We start from the raw sequence: 21,755 nt of genomic DNA on the forward strand, positions 1-21,755 counted from the left end.
ATTTGAACCCATGTGTGCCTTGTTAAAAAGCAGTGGGGTTGGATGATGAAAGGGGGACTTTGACTTTCTTTAAGGCCATATCATCAGAGATCATACTTAATGCATTGAGTTAACAGCCTCATTAATAGAAAGAAGTTTATCTTTGGAGCTGACTGATGGGGAGTCTCACAGCACAGGTGGTTGTAGCAGTGAGAGCAGTGACGACGACGCAGCAGCTAATCTCTACAGAGCATTTCTTGTGTGTGTTCGTCACCAGCCTGAATGCTTTATATGCAGTAGCTTCCTTGGTTCTCACAATACCAGGTTTCACCCATTTTATAGACGAGGACATGGACAGAGGCATTAAATAAATTATCCAGTGATCCATAATAAGAAGCAGAAGCAAGATGCAAATCCAGACAGGCAGTCTGGCTCCACAACCCAAGCTCTTAATTTGATTATATTGCATAGTTTCTAGGCAATTTTTTTTTTTCTTCTCAGGGATCCTCTTCGGTACCAGGTACTTTTATTTGACTTCACCTCTCTCTGGTTTACCGTCCGTGATTTCCTGACACCCGTTAGAAATACTTCAGTTTGTTTTTTTCAAGTTGGGGCCACGCGGTGCCCGTAGAGGTTCTAGTCTGCTAATGGTGAAGGATTTTTTTTTTAAAGATTTTATTTATTTATTTGACAGAGATCGCAAGTAGGCAGAGAGGCAGGCAGAGAGAGAGGAGGAAGCAGGCTTCCCGTGGAGCAGAGAGCCTAACGTGGGGCTCGATCCCAGGACTCTGGGATCGTGACCTGAGCCGAAGGCAGAGGCTTTAACCCACTGAGCCACCCAGGCACCCCATGGTGAAGGATTTTAACTGTCTCCTCTAATGCCCAGTTTCTTCAAACTTCTGCCACAAGATGGCTCCTAAGACTTCGGGATACTAGAGCTCAGAACCAGCCTGGGCTTCTCTTCTTTTTGCTCTCCCTCCAGTCCTTGCCCTTCAAAACAGTCCTCTTATCCCTGCTCTGGTGTTTTCCATCGAGTGTCCGCCCGCCCAACACCTGCCACCAACCCCTTTTAAGAATATTTTATCAAATATTCTTATTCCAACAGAATCACAGAGAAACCCAGGGACTGTTGGCTGTCTCGTGCTGGTCCATGTGTCAGCCTTTCACTGTTCATGTCACCTGCTCCCAAAGGGCTCTGTGTGATCTGTGCCCAGACCGGTCCTTGCCAGGGCCACCTGCTGGCCTGACCACATCACAGGTATTTGATGCATTAAAATCTCTGGCTGGATGGCACGATTGATCGTGGATCTATCATTGACCATTCTTTTTACCTACTTCCTGCTCCATCTGCGTGTCCCCAAGGAGATCTTCGAGGAATACCATCACTCCCATTTTGTTGATTTAGATTAGCCTGACTCCCATTGACCACAGAGTGTGACCCCCACGGGGCATTTAGGCAAGACTTTAAGCCAGTTCAACAAATTCGATTCCTCGCTCTTAATCAATTCTTTTCTCTTTTAATTTCCAAGCATCGCTTTGCTTTCTTCTGATTTTCTTTAGCTCCAAAAAACACCTCCAATCACATATTCCTAAATACAGAAGCAATAAGGGAAATGTCAGCACTCATTTTCCAAGTGTTTACGACCCTCTCTCGGTCTGGCTATTAAATATTGCACATTCAAATTGACAAAGCAATAAACAAGCTTCCAAGATGAGAGCCTCCGGTGTAGAAAGCCCAACTTGTCAGTGGGTATATTCTGCTGGGATTTTACTGATGGGAAGTCAGGATGAATATTTAATACCCTGTGGATGGTGCCAAATCCGTTTTCTCCAGTTTCTTATTGCTGACCTGGCAGATTGGGAGGGCTGAGCACTTTTTTCTTTGATTTGCATGGGTCCAGAGCATGTGAACAGTGGCTTTCCTTGTCACAGTCTGGTAAGTGACAGCCCGCCTCATCCCAAGTGGGATTGGCCCCTGCTTTCTTTTAGGAGAACCTGAGGTTCATTTTCCTGGCATGCCGGGTGCATGCGGCTTCTGCCTGCTGGGGGCTCAGAGACAGTGAGCAGGAGTGCCAGAGCCCTAGGGGAGTCCCCCAGCCCTCCCCCACCTCCTCAGGCCCCGTTGTCATGGTGATGCCAGGTACACCTGTTTGCAGTTGGCGCATAAGGGTCACTGCTCTGTCTGCAGACAGGTAAGACAGACAGGGCATGTCTGGGTGACTCCTCATTAGCTGCTTCCACTTCCAAACTTTTGCTGCTTTCTCCTCGGTCCTCCCTCCCGCTGCCTTTTGCAAGCACATTTGAACACCTACTGTGTGCCAGTTTCCATGCTTGGTACTGCAGCTGCAGACAGGGCATGTCCTTATTCCTGCCTGGCAGGCTGTCCTATAGCCTGGGAAGATGTCGAAGCTTGGGGAAGAGTCACAGGGATGGTGGGAGGGCCGGCCTGGGGGTGGGCAGTGGGACAGTTCAGGCTTGGAACAGCATGTACAGAGAACATCATGGAGGGAGGAAGCAGCACGCATGTTTTGATGTTACTGAAGCATGGGGTCACGGAGGGCTCTGGCCCCAGGTATGTGGGTGAGGGCCAAGGGAGCCCCTTTTAGACACCAAAGTGTGGAGGGTCATCACATGTGATGGTTAAAAGCAAGGACAGACCAGGCAGCCTGCGTTTGAATCTGGGCTCTACCACTTACCAGCAGGGTGACCTTGGCCAGTATCTCTAAATTTGGGGATAATGATACTTATTTCATAGATCTGGCAGGGAGCAAATAGCCCAAATAGCCAATATTTATGAAGTGCTTACAACAGTGCTTAGCACATAGAAAGGAATCTGTGAATTGGTTAAATAACATTTTCTAATCTGAGCAATCAGGAGTTCTGATGGTGCTCAGATCATATCCTTTTGATAACAATTCAGAATAGTCCCTTTACTACTCTTAAAATGAAATTCCTAGACAGTATAACATTCCTACTCACATAACCTTTAGAAATGGTTACAGTGCCCTAATTGTGGGATAAAGGATGAATGTCTTTGAAAAGGAGTTCGTAGCGCAGTGACTCCGTGCTCAGGGACAGCTACGCTGGGCGGACACGCAGCCACTCTGTCCCTAGAGACACCTACCGACTGTCAGGCCCATCAGCCCCAGCAGCGCTGCTCTCCCCGACATGCTTTCTGAAATCCTGAGCACCCCTTGCTGCAATGTGGAACAAAACAAAGGAAAATCCTCCCTTCGTTTACCTGGCATATATTAAAACCATGCAAAATTTAAAAAAAAAAAAAAAGTATTGTGGTAGGAAAATGAAAGTCGGTTTTGGGCTCAGGGACGGCGTTTTCCCCCACATGAATGTCATTTGAAAGTCACACAGGACAGAGCCAGAGGTTTGGGGCCCAGAGCCATCCCAGGCCTGGGTTTGCATCTATCCCTGGCCCTCATCCACTCAGCACCCCCACCCCCACTTCCAACCAACGTGACAAAGACAGACCTGCCCACAGATTTCACTGACATCTGCTGAAAACTGTGGTCCTGAGGAGCCCCAAGCAGGCCCCAGGCTGGGAGCAGCAAGCTCCTGTTTGCGTTTAGGAAGCTCCCGCTGGTTCAGGGCGGGGTGGCTGGAGAGCTCCCTTGCAGGCCAAGTATGGCCAGCCAGAGATGCTAGGGGTCAAGTAGGGCCTGACTGTCGGGGTAGAGAAGAGCAGGATCTTAGGATAGAGGGACTGTAGGGTATGGTAGCTGCTTGACTGGCATGTGTCTCTGCCCTGTCCTCTGAGGGAGGGTGCAACACACACACACACACACACACACACACACACACACACGTTCATTCCTGAGGGAGGGTGCAACACACACACACACACACACACACACACACACACGTTCATTCCTGAGGGAGGGTGCAACACACACACACACACACACACACACACACGTTCATTCCTCCTCCATAGCTTTCCCTCCTCGCCTGACTTGCTTCCCTCAACTTGACAGACGTCTGCACACACACGCACACACACACACACACACGTTCATTCCTCCTCCATAGCTTTCCCTCCTCGCCTGACTTGCTTCCCTCAACTTGACAGACGTCTGCTGTCCAGCCACTGGCCCTGTCTGTGCCTCACTGTTCTGATCGCTGTCACCTGTCTTTAGTAAAGCCCAGTGTTCCTCCTCTCTCCTCTGCTCCTTCACTGCCCGAGTCTCCTCACTTGTCCCTTCGGCCCTGCACACCCCCGTACAGAAACTGCTGTCTCCTGCGTTACCTGCAGCCATCTCACAGCCACACCTGTGGCTTCTCCAACTCACCGTGCCTCCCACTTGGCTGGAGGGCTGATGAGGCTGCAGCTCACTGGACCCCAGCCCTAGCTTTTTGGTTCAGTGGTCTCAGCAAGTCCCCAGGTGATGCTGATGTCGGAGGGCCCCACAAGGCCCCAGATGGCCCCCCGAGAGCCGCGAAGCTCAGCGTCTGGTATGCATCCCAGGCCCCTTGCAGACCGGTGGAGACTTACTTTTCTGACCTCATCTGCAGGACTGACCACTTACTCTCCCTGACTGTGGTGCGCCGAGCAGTTCTCACCTTTGCTCCCCTGTCCCCTCTCTCTTGGGTGCCCGCTCTCTCCCTTCCTGTGCCTGGGCAACACCTACTCACTTGTTTTTCAAGGGCTGGCTGAGCTCAGATGTCACACACTTTGTGAAATGTGCTGTCCCTCCTGTCGCAGCCGGGATTAAACGCCTCTCCTTTAGATCCCCATACCTTCAAGAAAAGATCAGTCACCTATTTATTCAATCACCCATTTCTTTTTTTTTTTTAAAGATTTTATTTATTTATTTGACAGAGAGAGAAATCAGAAGTAGGCAGAGCAGCAAGCAGAGAGAGACCGAGCAGAGAGCCCGATGCGGGGCTCGGACCCAGGACCCTGAGATCATGACCTGAGCGGAAGGCAGAGGCTTAAACCACTGAGCCACCCAGGTGTCCCTCAATCACCCATTTCTTAATTTGTTTAGCAAATGGTTGGGTATGGTCCCTGGCCTTCAGATGCTTATAATTTCTTAGGAAACAAAAGGCCTTTAGAAAACGAACCTCAACGTGAGACAGCTTCTAGGAGCTCTTGCAGGGTGTAAGGAAATCCTTTACTGATGGAAGAAAGGAGTTCAGGGTGGGGGCTTGGGGGATGGCATAAGAAACAGGGTCTGCAGAATGGGTGGGTTGGCCGGTGAAGCCGCGGCTCTCCCCGGCTGCTGACTTCCTCCAGACGCCTCTCGCCTCCTAACGCTGTCCTTGCTGTAACACAGCCACCTCTCCCAGAATGCCAAACCCAGGATCCCGCCCCATGAAAGGCCTAGGAAAGACTCCAGGTGCACAAAGAAAGGGCCCATCTCTCAAACAGGGCACGGCATGACCCTGGGAGCCTCAGGCGCCCCCTGGAGGCAGCACCACTGGAGCCTGTGCTGGCAGGTGGGGCCTCACTTGCTCTTCCCGCCCCTACCTCCTGCTGATTCCCAGCTGGGGATTAACCCAGCCTTTGCCCCTGGCTTTCCATCACCCGTGTGCTGTCTCCCTCCCGAAATCCATTCACTCATGGGGCTTCGTCTGTGGATTCTCAGGCTCTAGGGCACGTGAATCACCCAGAGATCTTGTTAGAGGCAGATTCTGAGTCAGTAGGGGTCCGGGAATCTGCATCTCTGTCAAGTTCCCCGGGCAATGCCAGGCCCAGGCCAGGGGCTGCATGTCTAGTAGCAAGTTTGCCGCTTTGTTTGACAGTTCTGGATCTCGTGGTGTGCTTTGAACGTGGCACCAAACCGAGAGACCAAATGAAATGGAAGTGGTAAAAATGTAAATAAACTCTTCCTAAACTTTCCATAGACCATTGCATTTTAGGCTACACAATACTCCTATGAGGTATTGTCATCACACTGATGAAATTTCCACCATCCTAGGGCGCCTGGGTGGCTCAGTTTGTTAAGCGACTGCTTTCGGCTCAGGTCATAATCTCAGGGTCCTGGGATGGAGCCCCACATCCAGCTCCCTGCTCAGCAGGGAGTGTGATTCTCCTTTTGACCTTCCCTCTCTTATGCTCTCTCTCCCTCATTCTCTCTCTCTCTCTCATAAATAAATAAATAAAATCTTTTTTTTTTTTTTTTTTTTTTTTTAAGAAAATTCTACTAGTCCTAAAGCTAAAGTGGGCTGCCCCCTCCCCACGAAGGACGATGGTGCAGGCAGGCTTCCTACCGCCCAGGGCAGTACCAGACAGGACTCCTGAGATCTTCCTAATTAGGCATGGGGGCTGCCGGCTCTCCTGGGCTTCAGGCAAGGCCCTCCCTGCCCTTGAGATGGGGAAGGAAATTCCAAGCACAGAATAGGAGCTGACCCCTTGCCCACCTGTCAGACAGGCACCACATTTCAAAAGTGCCTCTCTTTCAAGCTTTTCAACACTTCACAATATTTTGACATGGCAAGGAAAGAAAAAATGGAAATGCTTTAAAACATCTTCCTTCCTTGGATTCTTGTTCTCAGACCACGTGACCAAATTGAGGCTTAGTCATAGGATTTCAGTTTAACATATGCAGTTACTATAGCAATTGAGGTTTCCTTAGTAACAGTTGCAAAAATAATCTGGCCCCAATTAATAATACATTTTAAAGCTCTTTCTACTCTACACTGAACAACCCAATTTTTTGGACAAGAACCAGATAATTCAGGTGGTATCATTTGTGCTGATATAGATATCATTTGCATGTGGTGAATTGGGTTGGAAGGGAATGAAAAGGGAGCTGGTTGTTTCAAGTATTGTAGGAATCGGATTGGAAAAGTCGACTGGCAAGCTAAATGCATCTAGTTTGCAGAGCTGGGAAGCTTACTGGTAAACCCTGCCCTGGATTCCTGTGTGCCCTGGAGGACTTTGTGTGTTTGAAGAAAGGAGAAGGCTGGGGACTGGGCTTGTTTACAGAAAAGACAAAAAGAAGGGTGGGGCTGGGATTTAGGATTTCTCTCTCCTATTGGTGTGTTCTTTTTTTTTTTTAAGAGAGGGGGGAGGAGGTGGGGGTGAGGAGGAGCAGAGGGAGAGGAAGGGAGAGTATCTTTGTTTTTTTAAATTTTTTATTTATTTCTTATTTTTTTATAAACATAATGTATTTTTATCCCCAGGGGTACAGGTCTGTGAATCGCCAGATTTACACACTTCACAGCACTCACCATAGCACATACCCTCCCCAATGTCCATAACCCCACTCCCCCTCTCCCAACCCTCCTTCCCCCCAGCAACCCTCAGTTTGTTTTGTGACATTAAGAGTCACTTATGGTTTGTCTGCCTCCCAATCCCATCTTGTTTCATTTATTCTTCTCCTGTGCCCCTAACCCCCCATGTTGTATCTCTACTTCCTCATATCAGGGAGATCATATGATAGTTGTCTTTCTCCGATTGACTTATTTCACTAAGCATGATACCCTCTAGTTCCATCCACGTCATCGCACATGGCAAGATTTCATTTCTTTTGATGGCTGCATAGTATTCCATTGTGAATATATACCACATCTTCTTTATCCATTCATCTGTTGATGGACATCTAGGTTCTTTCCATAGTTTGGCTATTGTAGACATTGCTGCTATAAACATTCGGGTGCACGTGCCCCTTCGGATCACTACGTTTGTATCTTTAGGGTAAATACCCCTTAATTTCTCTTTTTCTGTCTTGTTGTTGGTGTACAGAAATGCAACTGATTTCTGTGCATTGATTTTATATCCTGACACTTTACTGAATTCCTGTACAAGCTCTAGCAGTTTTGGAGTGGAGTCTTTTAGGTTTTCCACATATAGTGTCATATCATCTGCGAAGAGTGATAGTTTGACTTCTTCTTTGCCAATTTGGATGCCTTTAATTTCCTTTCGTTGTCTGATTGCTGAGACTAGGACTTCTAGTACTATGTTGAATAGCAGTGGTGATAATGGACATCCCTGCCGTGTTCCTGACTTTAGCAGAAAAGCTTTCAGTTTTTCTCCATTGAGAATGATATTTGCGATGGGTTTTTCATAGATGGCTTTGATAATATTGAGGTATGTGCCCTCTATCCCCACACTTTGAAGAGTTTTGATCAGGAAGGGATGCTGTACTTTGTCAAATGCTTTTTCAGCATCTATTGAGAGTATCATATGGTTCTTGTTCTTTCTTTTATTAATGTGTTGTATCACATTGATTGATTTGCAGATGTTGAACCAACCTTGCAGCCCTGGAATAAATCCCAGTTGGTCGTGGTGAATAATCCTTTTAATGTACTGTTGAATCCTATTGGCTAGTATTTTGGCGAGAATTTTTGCATCTGTGTTCATCAAGGATATTGGTCTGTAGTTCTCTTTTTGGTGGGATCCTTGTCTGGTTTTGGGATTAAGGTGATTCTTGCCTCATAAAATGAGTTTGGAAGTCTTCCTTCCATTTCTATTTTTTGGAACAGTTTTAGGAGAATAGGAATTAGTTCTTCTTTAAATGTTTGGTAGAATTCCTCTGGGAAGCCTTCTGGCCCTGGGCTTTTGTTTGTTTGGAGATTTTTGATGACTATTTCAATCTCCTTACTGGTTATGGGCCTGTTCAGGTTTTCTATTTCTTCCTGGTTCAGTTGTGGTAGTTTATATGTCTCTAGGAATGCATCTATTTCTTCCAGATTGTCAAATTTGTTGGTGTAGAGCTGCTCATAGTATGTTCTTATAATTGTCTGTATTTCTTTGGTGTGAGTTGTGATTTCTCCTCTTTCATTCACGATTTTATTTATTTGGGTCCTTTCTCTTTTCTTTTTGATAAGTCTGGCCAGGGGTTTATCAATCTTATTGATTCTTACAAAGAACCAGCTCCTAGTTTTGTTGATTTGTTCTATTGTTTTTTTGTTTGTTTCTATTTCATTGATTTCTGCTCTGATCTTTATGATTTCTCTTCTCCTGCTGGGTTTAGGGTTTCTTTCTTGTTCTTTCTCCAGCTCCTTTAGGTGTAGGGTTAGGTTGTGTACTTGAGACCTTTCTTGTTTCTTGAGAAATGCTTGTACAGCTATATATTTTCCTCTCAGGACTGCATTTGTTGCGTCCCACAGATTTTGAACCGTTGTGTTTTCATTATCATTTGTTTCCATGAATTTTTTCAATTCTTCTTTAATTTCCTGGTTGACCCATTCATTCTTTAGAAGGATGCTGTTTAGTCTCCATGTATTTGGGTTCTTTCCAAATTTCCGCTTGTGATTAAGTTCTAGCTTCAGAGCATTGTGGTCTGAAAATATGCAGGGAATGATCCCAATCTTTTGATACTGGTTGAGACCTGATTTAGGACCCAGGATGTGATCTGTTCTGGAGAATGTTCCATGTGCACTAGAGAAGAATGTGTATTCTGTTGCTTTGGGATGAAATGTTCTGAATATATCTGTGATGTCCATCTGGTCCAGTGTGTCATTTAAGGCCTTTATTTCCTTGCTGATCTTTTGCTTGGATGATCTGTCCATTTCAGTAAGGGGAGTGTTAAAGTCCCCTACTATTATTGTATTATTATTGATGTGTTTCTTTGATTTTCTTATTAATTGGTTGATATAGTTGACTGCTCCCACGTTAGGGGCATAGATATTTAAAATTGTTAGATCTTCTTGTTGGACAGACCCTTTGAGTATGATATAGTGTCCTTCCTCATCTCTTATTATAGTCTTTGGCTTAAAATCTAATTGATCTGATATAAGGATTGCCACCCCAGCTTTCTTCTGATGCCCATTAGCATGGTAAATTGTTTTCCACCCCCTCACTTTAAATCTGGAGATGTCTTCGCATCTAAAATGAGTTTCTTGTAGGCAATATATAGATGGGTTTTGTTTTTTTATCCATTCTGATACCCTGTGTCTTTTGATTGGGGCATTTAGCCCATTAACATTCAGGGTAACTATTGAGAGATATGAATTTAGTGCCATTGTATTGCCTGTAAGGTGACTGTTACTGTATATTGTCTCTGTTCCTTTCTGATCTACTACTTTTAGGCTCTCTCTTTGCTTAGAGGACCCCTTTCAATATTTCCTGTAGAGCTGGTTTGGTGTTTGCAAATTCTTTCAGTTTTTGTTTGTCCTGGAAGCTTTTTATCTCTCCTTCTATTTTCAATGATAGCCTAGCTGGATATAGTATTCTTGGCTGCATGTTTTTCTCGTTTAGTGCTCTGAATATTTCATGCCAGCTCTTTCTGGCCTGCCAGGAGACAGAGTATCTTAAGCAGACTCCAAGCCCAGCATGGAGCCCTTTCCTGGGCTTGATCTCATGACCCTAAGATTATGACCTGAGCCAAAATCAAGAGTTAAGATACTTGACCAGCTGAGCCGCCCAGACGCCACTCATATTGGCTTGCTCTTAATGGTTTGGGAAGGTCTGTGGGAATGTGCTTGTAGCAGTCCTTCGTGAACAGTGTCTCCTAATTCACACTGAGTTACTTGTTCTTGGAGTTGCTTTTGTAGTAATAGCATTGGGTATTAGATCCCACCATCCCTTAGCTTGCTAAATCCTCTCTGCCATCCAGAATGTTGATCTGTGTGTGACCAAGGTGTCCAAATGACGGTCTGGGGCTTTCAGAAATTTCAGTTGGGGTGTGAAAAGCTGTTTTCACTGTTAGCTCCCAAGGAGGAACTTGGAACTGTGTCTTTTTCCTTTTTTTTAAACCTTTTCAGTAGGGGGATAATGGTGGGTAGTAGAGTAAGCAGAGCTAGGTGTAATAAGGGTGGAGTGGGTATGATCCCAGATTACCTTCATGAGACGTATTTCCTTAGACCTTGGCTTCTTGCCACCATAAAGGTGAGCCCAGTCCTTAATTAGCAGGTAGGGTGGCACTGTGGAGTCTGCCCTTCCTCTGGTTTTGGAGCAGGGCAGTGAGGGGAAGGACCCTGGAGTTAGCTCTGTTCTGTCCCATTGCTTGCCACTTTCTTCTCAGCCTCCTCCCCCTCTCTGCCCGCAGGAAGATTATCCCCAGCAATCCTCCAACTGCCTGCTACCACATTTCTCGGGCACACTCTCCCCCACAGATCCCAGCAGACACTGAGCACGTACTTTCTGAAGCCCAGGCACCGTGCCAGCCTCTGGGGGGTGTAATGATAAGACCGTCCACTAGGCACAGTGGTGGTATTCTTCAGGCCATCCCTGGCACTCAACATCAGGAGGGGTACACTCAAAATATTTGCAGACTGTCGGGAAAAGGTTGATCTCTGCCCTCAGGGCGCTCACAGATTAGGGTGGAAGAGAGACTAAGGAAAAATAGCAGGGAGATATTTAGAGGGTTCTGATACCAGGCTGACTGGGGCTGCTGGCCCAGAGTGGGAAGAAGGAAGGGGGAGTGGAGAGACGAATGCACAGAAGAGCCAGAGGGGAGATGGTGGAAGGAGAGGGGCAGAGACCAGAGCTCAAGGAGGAGGTGCTTGGGGCACCTGCGTGGCTCAGTGGGTTAAGCCTCTGCTTTTAACTCAGGTCATGATCTCAGGGTCCTGGGATCGAGCCCCATGTTGGGCTCTCTGCTCAGCGGGGAGCCTGCTTCCCCCTCTTTGCCTGCCTGCCTCTCTGCCTCCTTGTGATCTCTCTGTCAAATAAATAAAATCTTAAAAAAATAAAGGAGGTGTAGAGGGATTGGGGGAGCGGTGTGGTGGGATGGGGGGGTTTGTTGGAGGGGTGAGTCATGGAGATGAGCCAGAACAGTTGGGCAAGAGCCAGATCCTAGAGGGACTTTGTACTGGGAAAAGGAATTACTTTTTCTTTATAAGCGATAAATAGTTGGGAGCCATTAAACTTCCTAAGCAGGAAGTGATTGGGCAGATCTGAGTGTTCTCAGAGTCCCCTGGAGGCTGGTGATATGAGGAAGGTGGAGGGATGTCGGGGTGAAGCCAGCTCCGTGCCACTTGCCTCACTCTGAGCCGTACTTAGGGGGAAGCCTGCCCGCGTTCAGTCCTCCAGGAGCTGTGCTGGGCACAGCCTGGCTGGGGGCCACAGGCGAGGCCGGGGACGGCCAGGTTTCCTGGCCAGGCATGTGGGGAACTTCCGCTGAACTGTCCCCCTTTGCCTTTGCAGTGACAAAGTTGCAGGTGAGCAAGTCGAAGCGGACCCTCACCCTGGTGGAGAACAGGCCCATCCAGCTGAGCTGCTCCGTCAAGTCTCAGACCAGCCAGAACTCCCACTTTGCTGTGCTGTGGTATGTGCATAAGCCCTCGGATGCCGACGGCAAGCTCATCCTGAAGACCACCCACAGCTCGGCCTTCGAGTACGGCACCTATGCTGAGGAGGAGGGCCTGCGGTCCAGGCTCCAGTTCGAGAGGCACGTTTCCGGGGGCCTGTTCAGCCTCACGGTGCAGAGAGCCGAGGTCAGTGATAGCGGCAGCTACTATTGCCACGTGGAGGAGTGGCTGCTGAGCCCCAACTACGCCTGGTACAAGCTGGCTGAGGAGGTCTCGGGGCGCACGGAGGTCACCGTGAAGCAGCCAGGTAAGGACCGGGGTCATGGCCATCCCAGGCCAGTGGCTTTAGCATGGAGGGACTGGGCTCTGTGGGGCCCACGCTGGGGGAGGAGGGAGACTCATCCTAACGCCTTCTGGTGCTGAGGCACCCTCTGCTCTGCTGTTAGGGACAGAATCTTCCTCACTAGACCAGCCCCACGGGACGGCTGTGCTAGGCACGAGGCGGTGAGGCCAGCGGCTCCTGGATCTCCTTCTGGGTTTGCAGGTTGCGCCCTGGATCTCAGGCTGGTGTCAGCTCCATACCCAGCATTCTTGCCTGGGAGGCATTTTCTGGTCTTTCTCCTTTGCCCCCACTTTCTTCCTTACCACCCATTTACACCCAGGGGGGATTCTTTCCCATCTTCAAAGCAGACTACCCTCGGCCCCCATCTCAGAGTGTGTGGGTGGGCCCCCATTCTGCTTTCTGACAGACCAGGGGAGGCACCTGAGCTCTGCAGGACTCCCTCCCATCCACCACAGGGCAGCCCTGCTCATTGAAAAACCCCTCCCTGTAATTCCCCTCCAGGTTTTAGATCTGCCCCCGGAACAACCCAGAATAAGTTTGGGTCATATCTTTTCACATGTGGAGGGTGCCCCTGTCAGTCTCCCTTTCTTCTTGTTAAAGAGCTCTTCTGGTTCTTTGAACTCCCCACATGATGTGGCCATTTAGCTCCCTCTCCGTCCCTCATTCCTACGTGGCCTGCAATCTGTTGTCACTAGCCTGTCCTTCCTGATGGGCCAGGGTGCTCTGTTGCACCCCAAGTCCTGTCTCCGTGCCTTCATTTATGTTTTCCTCTTTGCCTGGAATGGCCCTCTCCTGCTTCTCCTGTTTTCACTCCATCCCCAAGACTTCACTCAGCACCACCTCTAGGAAGCCTTCCCTGCTTTCTCCCATATCACCAGAGGTTCCTTTTTCCTTATAAAATACCTGATGTAATAATTATTTGTTTGCATTTCTTTTCCACTATACTTTAAGAACTTTGAGGACAGGGCTTTGTCTTTGTATATTCAGCCACTGGCATGGCACCCTTAATAAATACTCATTGAGTAAGAAACAAATGGCAGCTTTCCTCAAACACTCCAAGGCCTTTGTACTTACTGTTCTCTTAGCCGGGAACACGTTGACCATGGATACTCCTTGATCTCATTCTTCCTCATAGAGGTGTTCCTAGCTCATTTTAACTAAACTAGCACCCGTCACTAGCACCCTGTACCCATTTCCCTGTCCCCTGCACCCTTTTCCCTGTGCCCTGCACAGCACACATCACCACCTGACATTCTGTTTATTTACCTATTTGTATGTGAGTAATTATGAACTGCTTATTTTTTTGTATTTATTATCAGATAGTATATATTTATTATTTGCATTTATTATCAGATAGTATGTATTATATGTAGAACTAAATATGTGCATGTGTGTGGATATATTCTTCACCTTTCTGTTCCCACGGCTTGTCTCCCAGGGCCCTCGGTACACCTTTGTTCAGACAGCACAGGGAAGCAGAGGCAGAGGCCAGGACGTGGCCTGGCCCACACTGAGTGCACTGGGGCCATTCCCCTTCTTTTCCCTCGGGATGTTGTCTTGCTGAAACTGCCCCAATGCAGGGTTCTCCGCCCCTCACGGTGACACTTCTGTGAACCCTTCTGCGGGTGCATTGCGAAGGAAGCTCTGGTCTCCATTATCCCTCTTGGTTTTTCCAGAGACTTCAGGCTGGTCCTTGGGGCTTTTGAAAACTGACAGTTGTCATTTGGCCCACAGATGTTCTTTTAGGTTTCTGTTCTTCCTGCCTGTTTTCAGTTTGGGTCACTTTCTCTGCTGGGAGGACCTGATCCCCGCCCACCTCGAGTTCCCTCTTAGTCACCATTCATCAACGATGCTTTTGCTCATTTGTGCAGAAATGAAGAGATTCTCAGTGGATCCTAAATTTATCGAGGGAATTTCCCCATCTGAGACTACAGACTTACAGCAAGCTAACTGGGCCAACACACAGGGCTGCACGGATTTTGTCAAAACATAGTTAGTGAGATCTCTGTTGGTGGGAATACAGCACTATAAACAGAAAACTCACAGGATGCTGATTCAAACAACACATCCCTCCTTTTCAGTGATTTTTTTGTTTGTTTCTTTGTTGTTTTCTTCTTCCTCTGCTTCCAATTCTTTTTCTCTACGTACCACCCCTCTCCTTCTTTACCTGATGAGAAAGAATATGCTTATAGAACTTTTGGAAAACACACATGAGAGAAGAAAATAATCTTTCAACCCAGAGACCACCGGAGTTAATAGCTTTATGTACACGCACGTGCACATATATGTATATTTTGGGGAGACTGGTTATTTAAAATATTTTTTCTAAATAAATAAATCTTTAAAAAATATTTTTTGTTTTTTTTTAAAAGATTTTATTTATTTGAGAGAGAATGAGTGAGGGGAGAGGAAGAGAGAGCATCTCAAGCAGACTCTGTGCTGAGTGTGGTGCCCAACTTGGGGCTTGGTCTCATGATCCTGAGATCGTGACCTGAGCCAAAACCAGGAGTTGGTCACTTTACCAACTGAATCCAGGCGCCCCTTTTTTTCTGTTATTTTAATTGTTTGACCTTTTAATTATAAAACTTACTGAATTGCATGGGAAAATATTCCAACAGTTTTGAAGTGTAAAAAGAGTAAAAATTGCTCATGCATGCCACCCCCACCTCAGGTATCACTCAGGAGGTGTCCTTCCCTAGGTGCTTCTGTGCTTTTACAATTTTGTAGGTTTTTGGCTCCCCTGGTCCAGGTAGGCTCATCAGGACCTTTTATGAAATAGCACGCATGTCATCAGGGCATACCATCATCAGTGACACTTTTTCTCTGGAAGAGAATCTGATTGGCTGAGTTTTCAAGTCACTGGTTCCATTAATATCAGACGTTTCTTTACTAAGGTCAGATCTGTTCTGTTCTCACTTTGAGAGGGACCCCAAGAAAGTAAGAATTGTGATTTGTAGAGCCAACTCGGGAACATATTTGTCTTGTCTGCAGTTCTTTTGTGGTAGATGGTCCAGCATATTCTAGCCGTCATGTGGTCAGTTTTCAAAATTTGCTCTTGGTTTGAAAGAGGGTTTCACCATGCCCTCATCTGCTTGGCCCTTCCCAGCCAGCCTTGCCAGTCACCCATAGGCTCATGGGCTGCTCTTATTTGGGTGCGGAGTCATCTGTACCTTGTGCTATCCTCTCCTATGCATCTGAACTGATGAGATAGAAACTGGGGGACAGCTGTTTCCATGAACTGCTTGCAGTCTGTGAACTCAGGTACATGATCAAGGGACTCAGAATGTGTGGGGTGCCACAGCTGGGAGAACTTTCTGCTAACTGAGCGGGCCGCTGCCCTACAGTACGCAGAAGACATCCATGGGCCTGCACATGGAAAGGGTGTATGCGAGTTGCCTATTGTTCCATGAGGCTAATATGTCTTTCCTCGCCTTTCTAGACAGCCGCCTGAGGCTCAGCCAAGCGCAGGGGAATCTGTCCGTCCTGGAGACGCAGCAGGTGCAGCTCGAGTGTGTGGTGCTAAACCGCACCAGCGTGGCCTCCCAGCTCCTAGTGGAGTGGTTTGTGTGGAAGCCCAACCACCCAGAGCGGGAGACCGTGGCCCGCCTGAGCCGCGAGGCTACCTTCCACTACGGGGAGCAGGCGGCCAGAAATAACTTGAAGGGGCGGCTGCATTTGGAGAGTCCTTCCCCCGGCGTGTACCGGCTCTTCATCCAGAACGTGGCTGTGCAAGATAGCGGGACCTACAGCTGCCGCGTGGAGGAGTGGCTGCCCAGCCCCAGCGGCATGTGGTATAAGCGGGCAGAGGACACTGCTGGGCCGATGGCTGTGACTGTCACGCGGCCAGGTGAGCGTTAATGTCCCCAGGCCCACGGGGCTCTGGGTCTTTCCCCTCTAAGAGTTATACTTGGTGCACTGCACAGACTGAGTGTATTAACACATTGTTTGCAGTTAAATATATGACCATTTACATTTTGTATTTGCATTCAGAATTGTCTCACATTTTTTTCCCCCTAGTGAATGGAAAAATGGCACATCTGGGCTTTGGCCTAAAGTGGTTCTATTTCTTAACCAGAATAGCATTTTTCAGTTAACTGTTGCAGAACATGGAGTATTTCCTTGTTAAAGAGTACAATTCCAGCTCAGAAGGTGGTGGATATGCAAAAATCTTGAAACAGTAGCCATGTGGCTTAAAAAAGTTAAGCTTGTGGATTTTCAGTGGAAAAGAATTGATTCACGTGCTTTAAATAGAAATAGCCTGCTTTACATAGGAAAAGATGAAAGTTAATCTCTCACTACCTAATAATTTTTTGGTGCCAGTGACCACTCTGTGTGGCCTTTCTTGTCCTTGTCATTTCTAAAGTAGCTAAATGAGCATAATTACTCAGTACGATTATGGTCACACATTTCCACCCATAATAAAAGCAGAGGTGGTCCTCTGGGACACCACATCCTCATCCATCTTGGTCCCAGCAAAAAGTCAGTGGTCCCCCAGAGGACATGGAGCAGAAATGGACTGGTGGCCTGTGTCCACGTGAATGCTCTGACTTGTTCGTTTCCCACGTATCCCAGCGTTCCTGTCTATAGTCTGTTGGAAGTGTCTGTCACATTGGCACATCTCCCAAAAGCGCTCTTTTCGTGGGTAGGACACGGGAGCCTCGCAGCTGTGCCCAGGCCCATGTGTCACGGAACACACCTCGGAGTGAACACGCCATTTGTTCTGGGAAAGAGGCATTATCTTAGTGCTCTGTGTCTTGCCTACGCAGAATGGGAAATCACCTCTGCTTCGAGTTACTCATAGTTCCCAAGAGCCTTTGTTTTTCTTCTTTTTACCATGCCTAGAAACTGCTGCGTGTCTTCTCTCAAAGGTGAAATTGTAGAGAGGTGACTGCACAGCGCTCTTGTCCCCCAGCACCCAACCATGTGCACGTCCCCACTCCGGGGCTGCAGGGCAACTAGGAGGGGACGGACATTTACTAAGTGCCTGCTGCATTCTAGCCCAACATACAGGAGAGAGGTGGAGGTGGCCTTCTTTCCTGGGGCTTGTACCTGAAACAGGAAAGAGCACTCAGGTGTGCACAGGGAGATGGCTGGGCCTATTCTAGAAGGGGACAGACGTGGGCAACCAAATTAGTAGAGAGGTATGTTCAGGGGAGGGGGAGTGTGTGGGCAGGTGGGCATTCGTTTCATTAAAAAAACTTGCATTGAGTCATTTCTGCAGACGAGGCACTCGAGGGAGCCAGGAAATTTAAACTAAAACTCACCTGCTTATATTTAAGCATTCGGGGCGCCTGGGTGGTGCAGTCCGTGAAGCACTGATTCTAGGTTTCTGCTCAGGTCACGATCTCAGGGTTGCGAGGTCGAGCCCCGCATTGGGCTCTGTGCTCAGCACAGAGTCTGCTGGAGATTCTCCCTCTTCCTCTGCCCCTCCTGCTCAGGCTCTTTCTCTAGAATAAATAAATCAATCTTTAGATCATAAGCATTCAGGCGAGAAGAAAACAAAGGGAGAGTAGATGAGGAACAGATCCTTCCGGGAAACTAAATGTCCAGGAGCTGATCGTCTTGCAGTTTGGGGTCCACTGCTTCTCACTGGCTGGCTGCCAGGCGCTTTAGGACACTAGTGCAGTAGGCTCTGCAGAGCAAAGATATGTGGACCGCCCCTTGAGCTGCAGCTTTTCTCTCTCATGGCTCTGGGGTTACAGTCAGCCCTGCTCTCTGGAAGGGTAAGCCAATGAGCCAAGGAATGTGAATTGCCTTTGAATGGATATCCTGCGTCTCGCCGCCTTGCCCTCCGGTGTGTCCTCCCCCTTGGGAGCTGGGGCCAAGGCGTTGTCCCCACCACCTGTAGAAGGTTCCCAAGCCTTTCTGTGCCAGCAATGCACACCGAGATTCTAGATGGGCCCTGGGGGGTTTCGAGGGGCTTGGCAGAGCCCCACAGAGGTGAGGGGACCCCAGCTTTGTGTTCACCTGTGAGCAACATTAAGCCAATTCATCGAAAGCCCAGGACAATACTTGGGAAATGCTCATCTTTGGTTTTCCTCCAAGCAGAATCCAATGTGGTATCTCTACTTTTGTTGCCGTTATGTTGGCATCTGTCATGAGTATTTCATAAACAGAGCTAAACAGGCCATTTAAGAGGTAGGGAGTGGATTATTTGTTTAGTACTTGTCCCACTGAGTCAAAAAAAAAAAAAATAGGGCAGCAGCAAAATAAAGAAATTGATTATGCTGCCTGGTGGTGTCTGTGACGTGTGACTCACCTGCTTGGGCCCCTCTCCCTGGCCCTTTTGTGTCTCCTGTCTCAGTCGGGAGGATGCTGTCCGTGTCATCCTCTGGTGAGGTGGGGGGTGGTCTGTGCTCAGGGTGAGGGGCCCTTTCAGGTCTCGGGCTTGAGTCTTTGGAGAACACTTAGCTCCTGGGTTCACTGTGATGTGGGTAACAGTCCCCATGCACACGGTTCAAACTCAGAAGCTGCTGAGGGTTGAGTGAGTTTCCCAGAGCTGCCATAACAAATTAGCACAAACTTGGTAGCTTGAAACAACAGTTTATTCTCTGACAGTTCTGCAGGCCAGAAGTCTAGGAGCAAGCTGTCAGCAAGGCTAGGCTCCCCATGAAGCTTCTAGGAAAGAATCTTTCCTTGCCTTTTCTGGTGTCTCTTGGCCTCGAGTGTTCCGTGGCTTGTGGCTGCATTGCTTCAGTCTCTGCCTCTAGGTCCTTCTCTCTCTGCGTCCCCTTGTCTTCTTATCAGGACACCAGTCATTAGATGTGGGCCCACCCTAAATCCAGGGTGAGTTCGTCACATCTGCAAAGACATGATTTCCAATCAAGGTCACATTCTGAGAGTCCAGATAGATGTGAGTTTTAGGGGGACCCTTCAGCCCCTAGAAGAGGTTGCAGTGAAAATAAATGTTCCTTCCTCCACAGAGTCCCATAAGCAGCCATGCTACTGACTTCTTGTGAATTCTGCGGATATTCGAAGCAAACATAAACAGATACATGTGTCGAAATAAAATATATTTTATTCTGCAGTGTTCTAGAATAAGTACACAGTGTTCTAGAGCCTAGCAATCTTTCTGGAGTCTCCTTCCCCCACGCCAGGCACACGGCACCACCTTGCTCCTTTCAATAGGTGTGTGCTGTATATTATTACTGTGTTACTAGAGTGTATGTGGTGATGGACATTCAGGTTATTTTGAGCAAAGAAATTAAAGCAACCTCTTCTTCCTTTTTTGCCCCCCACCCCCCCAGATGCTGCCCTGCAGGTGGACACAGTGGTCCCCAACGCCACAGTGTCAGAGAAGGCAGCTTTCCAGCTGGACTGTAGCATTGTGTCTCGGTCGAGTCAGGACTCCCGCTTCGCCGTGGCCTGGTACTCTCTGAGGACTAAAGCCAGAGGGGAAAGGGACGGCCCTGGCCTGGGTGAACGGGAGGAGGAAGGGGACGAGGAGGAAGAGGAGGAAGAGGAGGACCAAACGGAGCGGACGGCCCTGCTGAGCGTGGGCCCAGATGCCGTCTTTGGCCCAGAAGGCAGCCCCTGGGAGGGCAGGCTTCGCTTCCAGAGGCTTTCCCCCCTGCTCTACCGGCTCACCGTGCTGCAGGCGAGCCCCCAGGACACTGGGAACTACTCCTGCCATGTGGAGGAATGGCTGCCCAGCCCTCAGAAGGAGTGGTACCGGCTGACGGAGGAGGAGTCGGCCCCCATCGGCATCCGGGTTCTGGACACAAGTGAGTCGGCCCAGGTTACAGGGGAAGGATGTCTCTGCTGGTTCCAACCGTTGGTTCCAGCTGGTGACTCCAGCGATCTGGAAGAATAAAATCAGAGCTTGGTTATGGGCTTACAAAGCAGTTTTCCCACCTGTTGAGGGCATTTTGGCTTTGCCATACCAGTCTGCATAGTTGACCTTCAATTGAGGGTAGGAGTTAGAGTGGGAACATACCACCCAGTAATCTTACTAATCAACTGGATGTTCCACCAGATTCCCTTTTAGTAACATTTCATTATCCAAGTATCCAAGCAACATTATGGTGTCACTCTTCAGAATATCTCACCTAGTCCTGCTCTAGCCAGCTAGCGTGTTTTAGACTCAGAAGGACACAAAATGAAGCCCTAGTACATTGCTGCTCTGTTTTTCTCAAGTTCCTGGCTCATGTGTGTTTTGGAGGGTGACTTGGAGGTGGAGCTGGATGTTGCATGAGTAGTTGGGATGACCAGTGATGCTGTAGGGCCCTGCTCACCATCAGCTGCTCCAGAAAGGTCCAGAGCTCAGACTTCCCATCAGATCAAGGGACTCCACGGCCAGAGACTGGAAGAAGTCATTGCTGGCCTGAATGATTTGTTCTCACAAGTTGCTCTTTTAAGTTGCCCTCCTGTCCAAGTGTGGCATAGAGCAGACAGAAGATGGCGTGTGTCATCATAGAACTGGCCTGCAATGCACAAATAAAAAATCTGCGGGAAACCATAACCTCTTTTCCGTTTCAGCCAAAACATTGTACTGGGTAATTTTGATTTGAGGTTTTTTCGTCTTGTCAGCTTTTTCTTTTCTTTGACTACCTCCTGTTTGGGACATGGAACCATATGAATTTGAGGTTTCGTAGGTCGAAAGTGGGTGACTATCAGCAATTTCATATGCTTTGGAAATCTAACAAGTATAAGTGTGTGTTGAATTTTTTTTTTAATATTTTTATTTATTTGACAGAGAGAAACCACAAGTAGGCAGAGAGGCAGGCAGAGAGAGAGGAGGAAGCAGGCTCCCTGTGGAGCAGAGAGCCCGATGTGGGGCTCGATCCCAGGACCCGGGATCATGACCTGAGCCGAAGGCAGAGGCTTTAACCCACTGAGCCACCCAGGCGCCCCTGTGTTGAATTTTCTTAATGATACTGTGCAATGGCTATGCAGTAGAAAGGGAAGCAGAGAAAAGCCTAAATCCTACTCAGACCCCCTCATCATCCACTGAATAACCCCAAAGTACAAGCAAAGGTGTTTAGTCCACATTTTATCTTCCCACTGTGGATGTTCCTATTTATTAAGTTTCATAGCACATAGAGGTCATCCAGCAGCCTTGTTTTCCAGAGAAAACGGTCCGCTGCTGAGGTCTCATATACCAGAGCAGACCTCGACTGGGTCTGGGGTGTGGGGGAGCAGGTTTCATTCCCTTCCACATCCAGGAATAACTAGCACTGAATTCCTTACAGGCACACACACACTGTGGACATTTGTAAATGGTCCGTAATGGCATTTCACTTGATAATGTTAAGTGAGTAAGCATTATTTCCAGTAA

At 48.1% G+C, this 21,755-nt stretch overlaps 1 protein-coding gene across 4 annotated transcripts in view; it reads left to right on the top strand.

Moving 5' to 3' along the window:
- The window catches only part of IGSF3 (immunoglobulin superfamily member 3), a 97,122-nt gene that overhangs the window by 71,772 nt on the left and 3,595 nt on the right, over positions 1-21,755 (top strand). For all 4 annotated transcript variants that reach the window (XM_046003812.1, XM_046003827.1, XM_046003837.1 and 1 more), the window contains 3 exons: positions 12,032-12,442; positions 15,918-16,325; positions 19,726-20,202. In XM_046003812.1, coding sequence (XP_045859768.1) covers positions 12,032-12,442; positions 15,918-16,325; positions 19,726-20,202 — 1,296 coding nt within the window. The remainder of the gene's footprint in view (positions 1-12,031; positions 12,443-15,917; positions 16,326-19,725; positions 20,203-21,755) is intronic.

This window comes from Meles meles, chromosome 1 (genome assembly GCF_922984935.1).
Source record: "Meles meles chromosome 1, mMelMel3.1 paternal haplotype, whole genome shotgun sequence".
In the NCBI taxonomy this organism is placed as follows: domain Eukaryota; kingdom Metazoa; phylum Chordata; class Mammalia; order Carnivora; family Mustelidae; genus Meles; species Meles meles.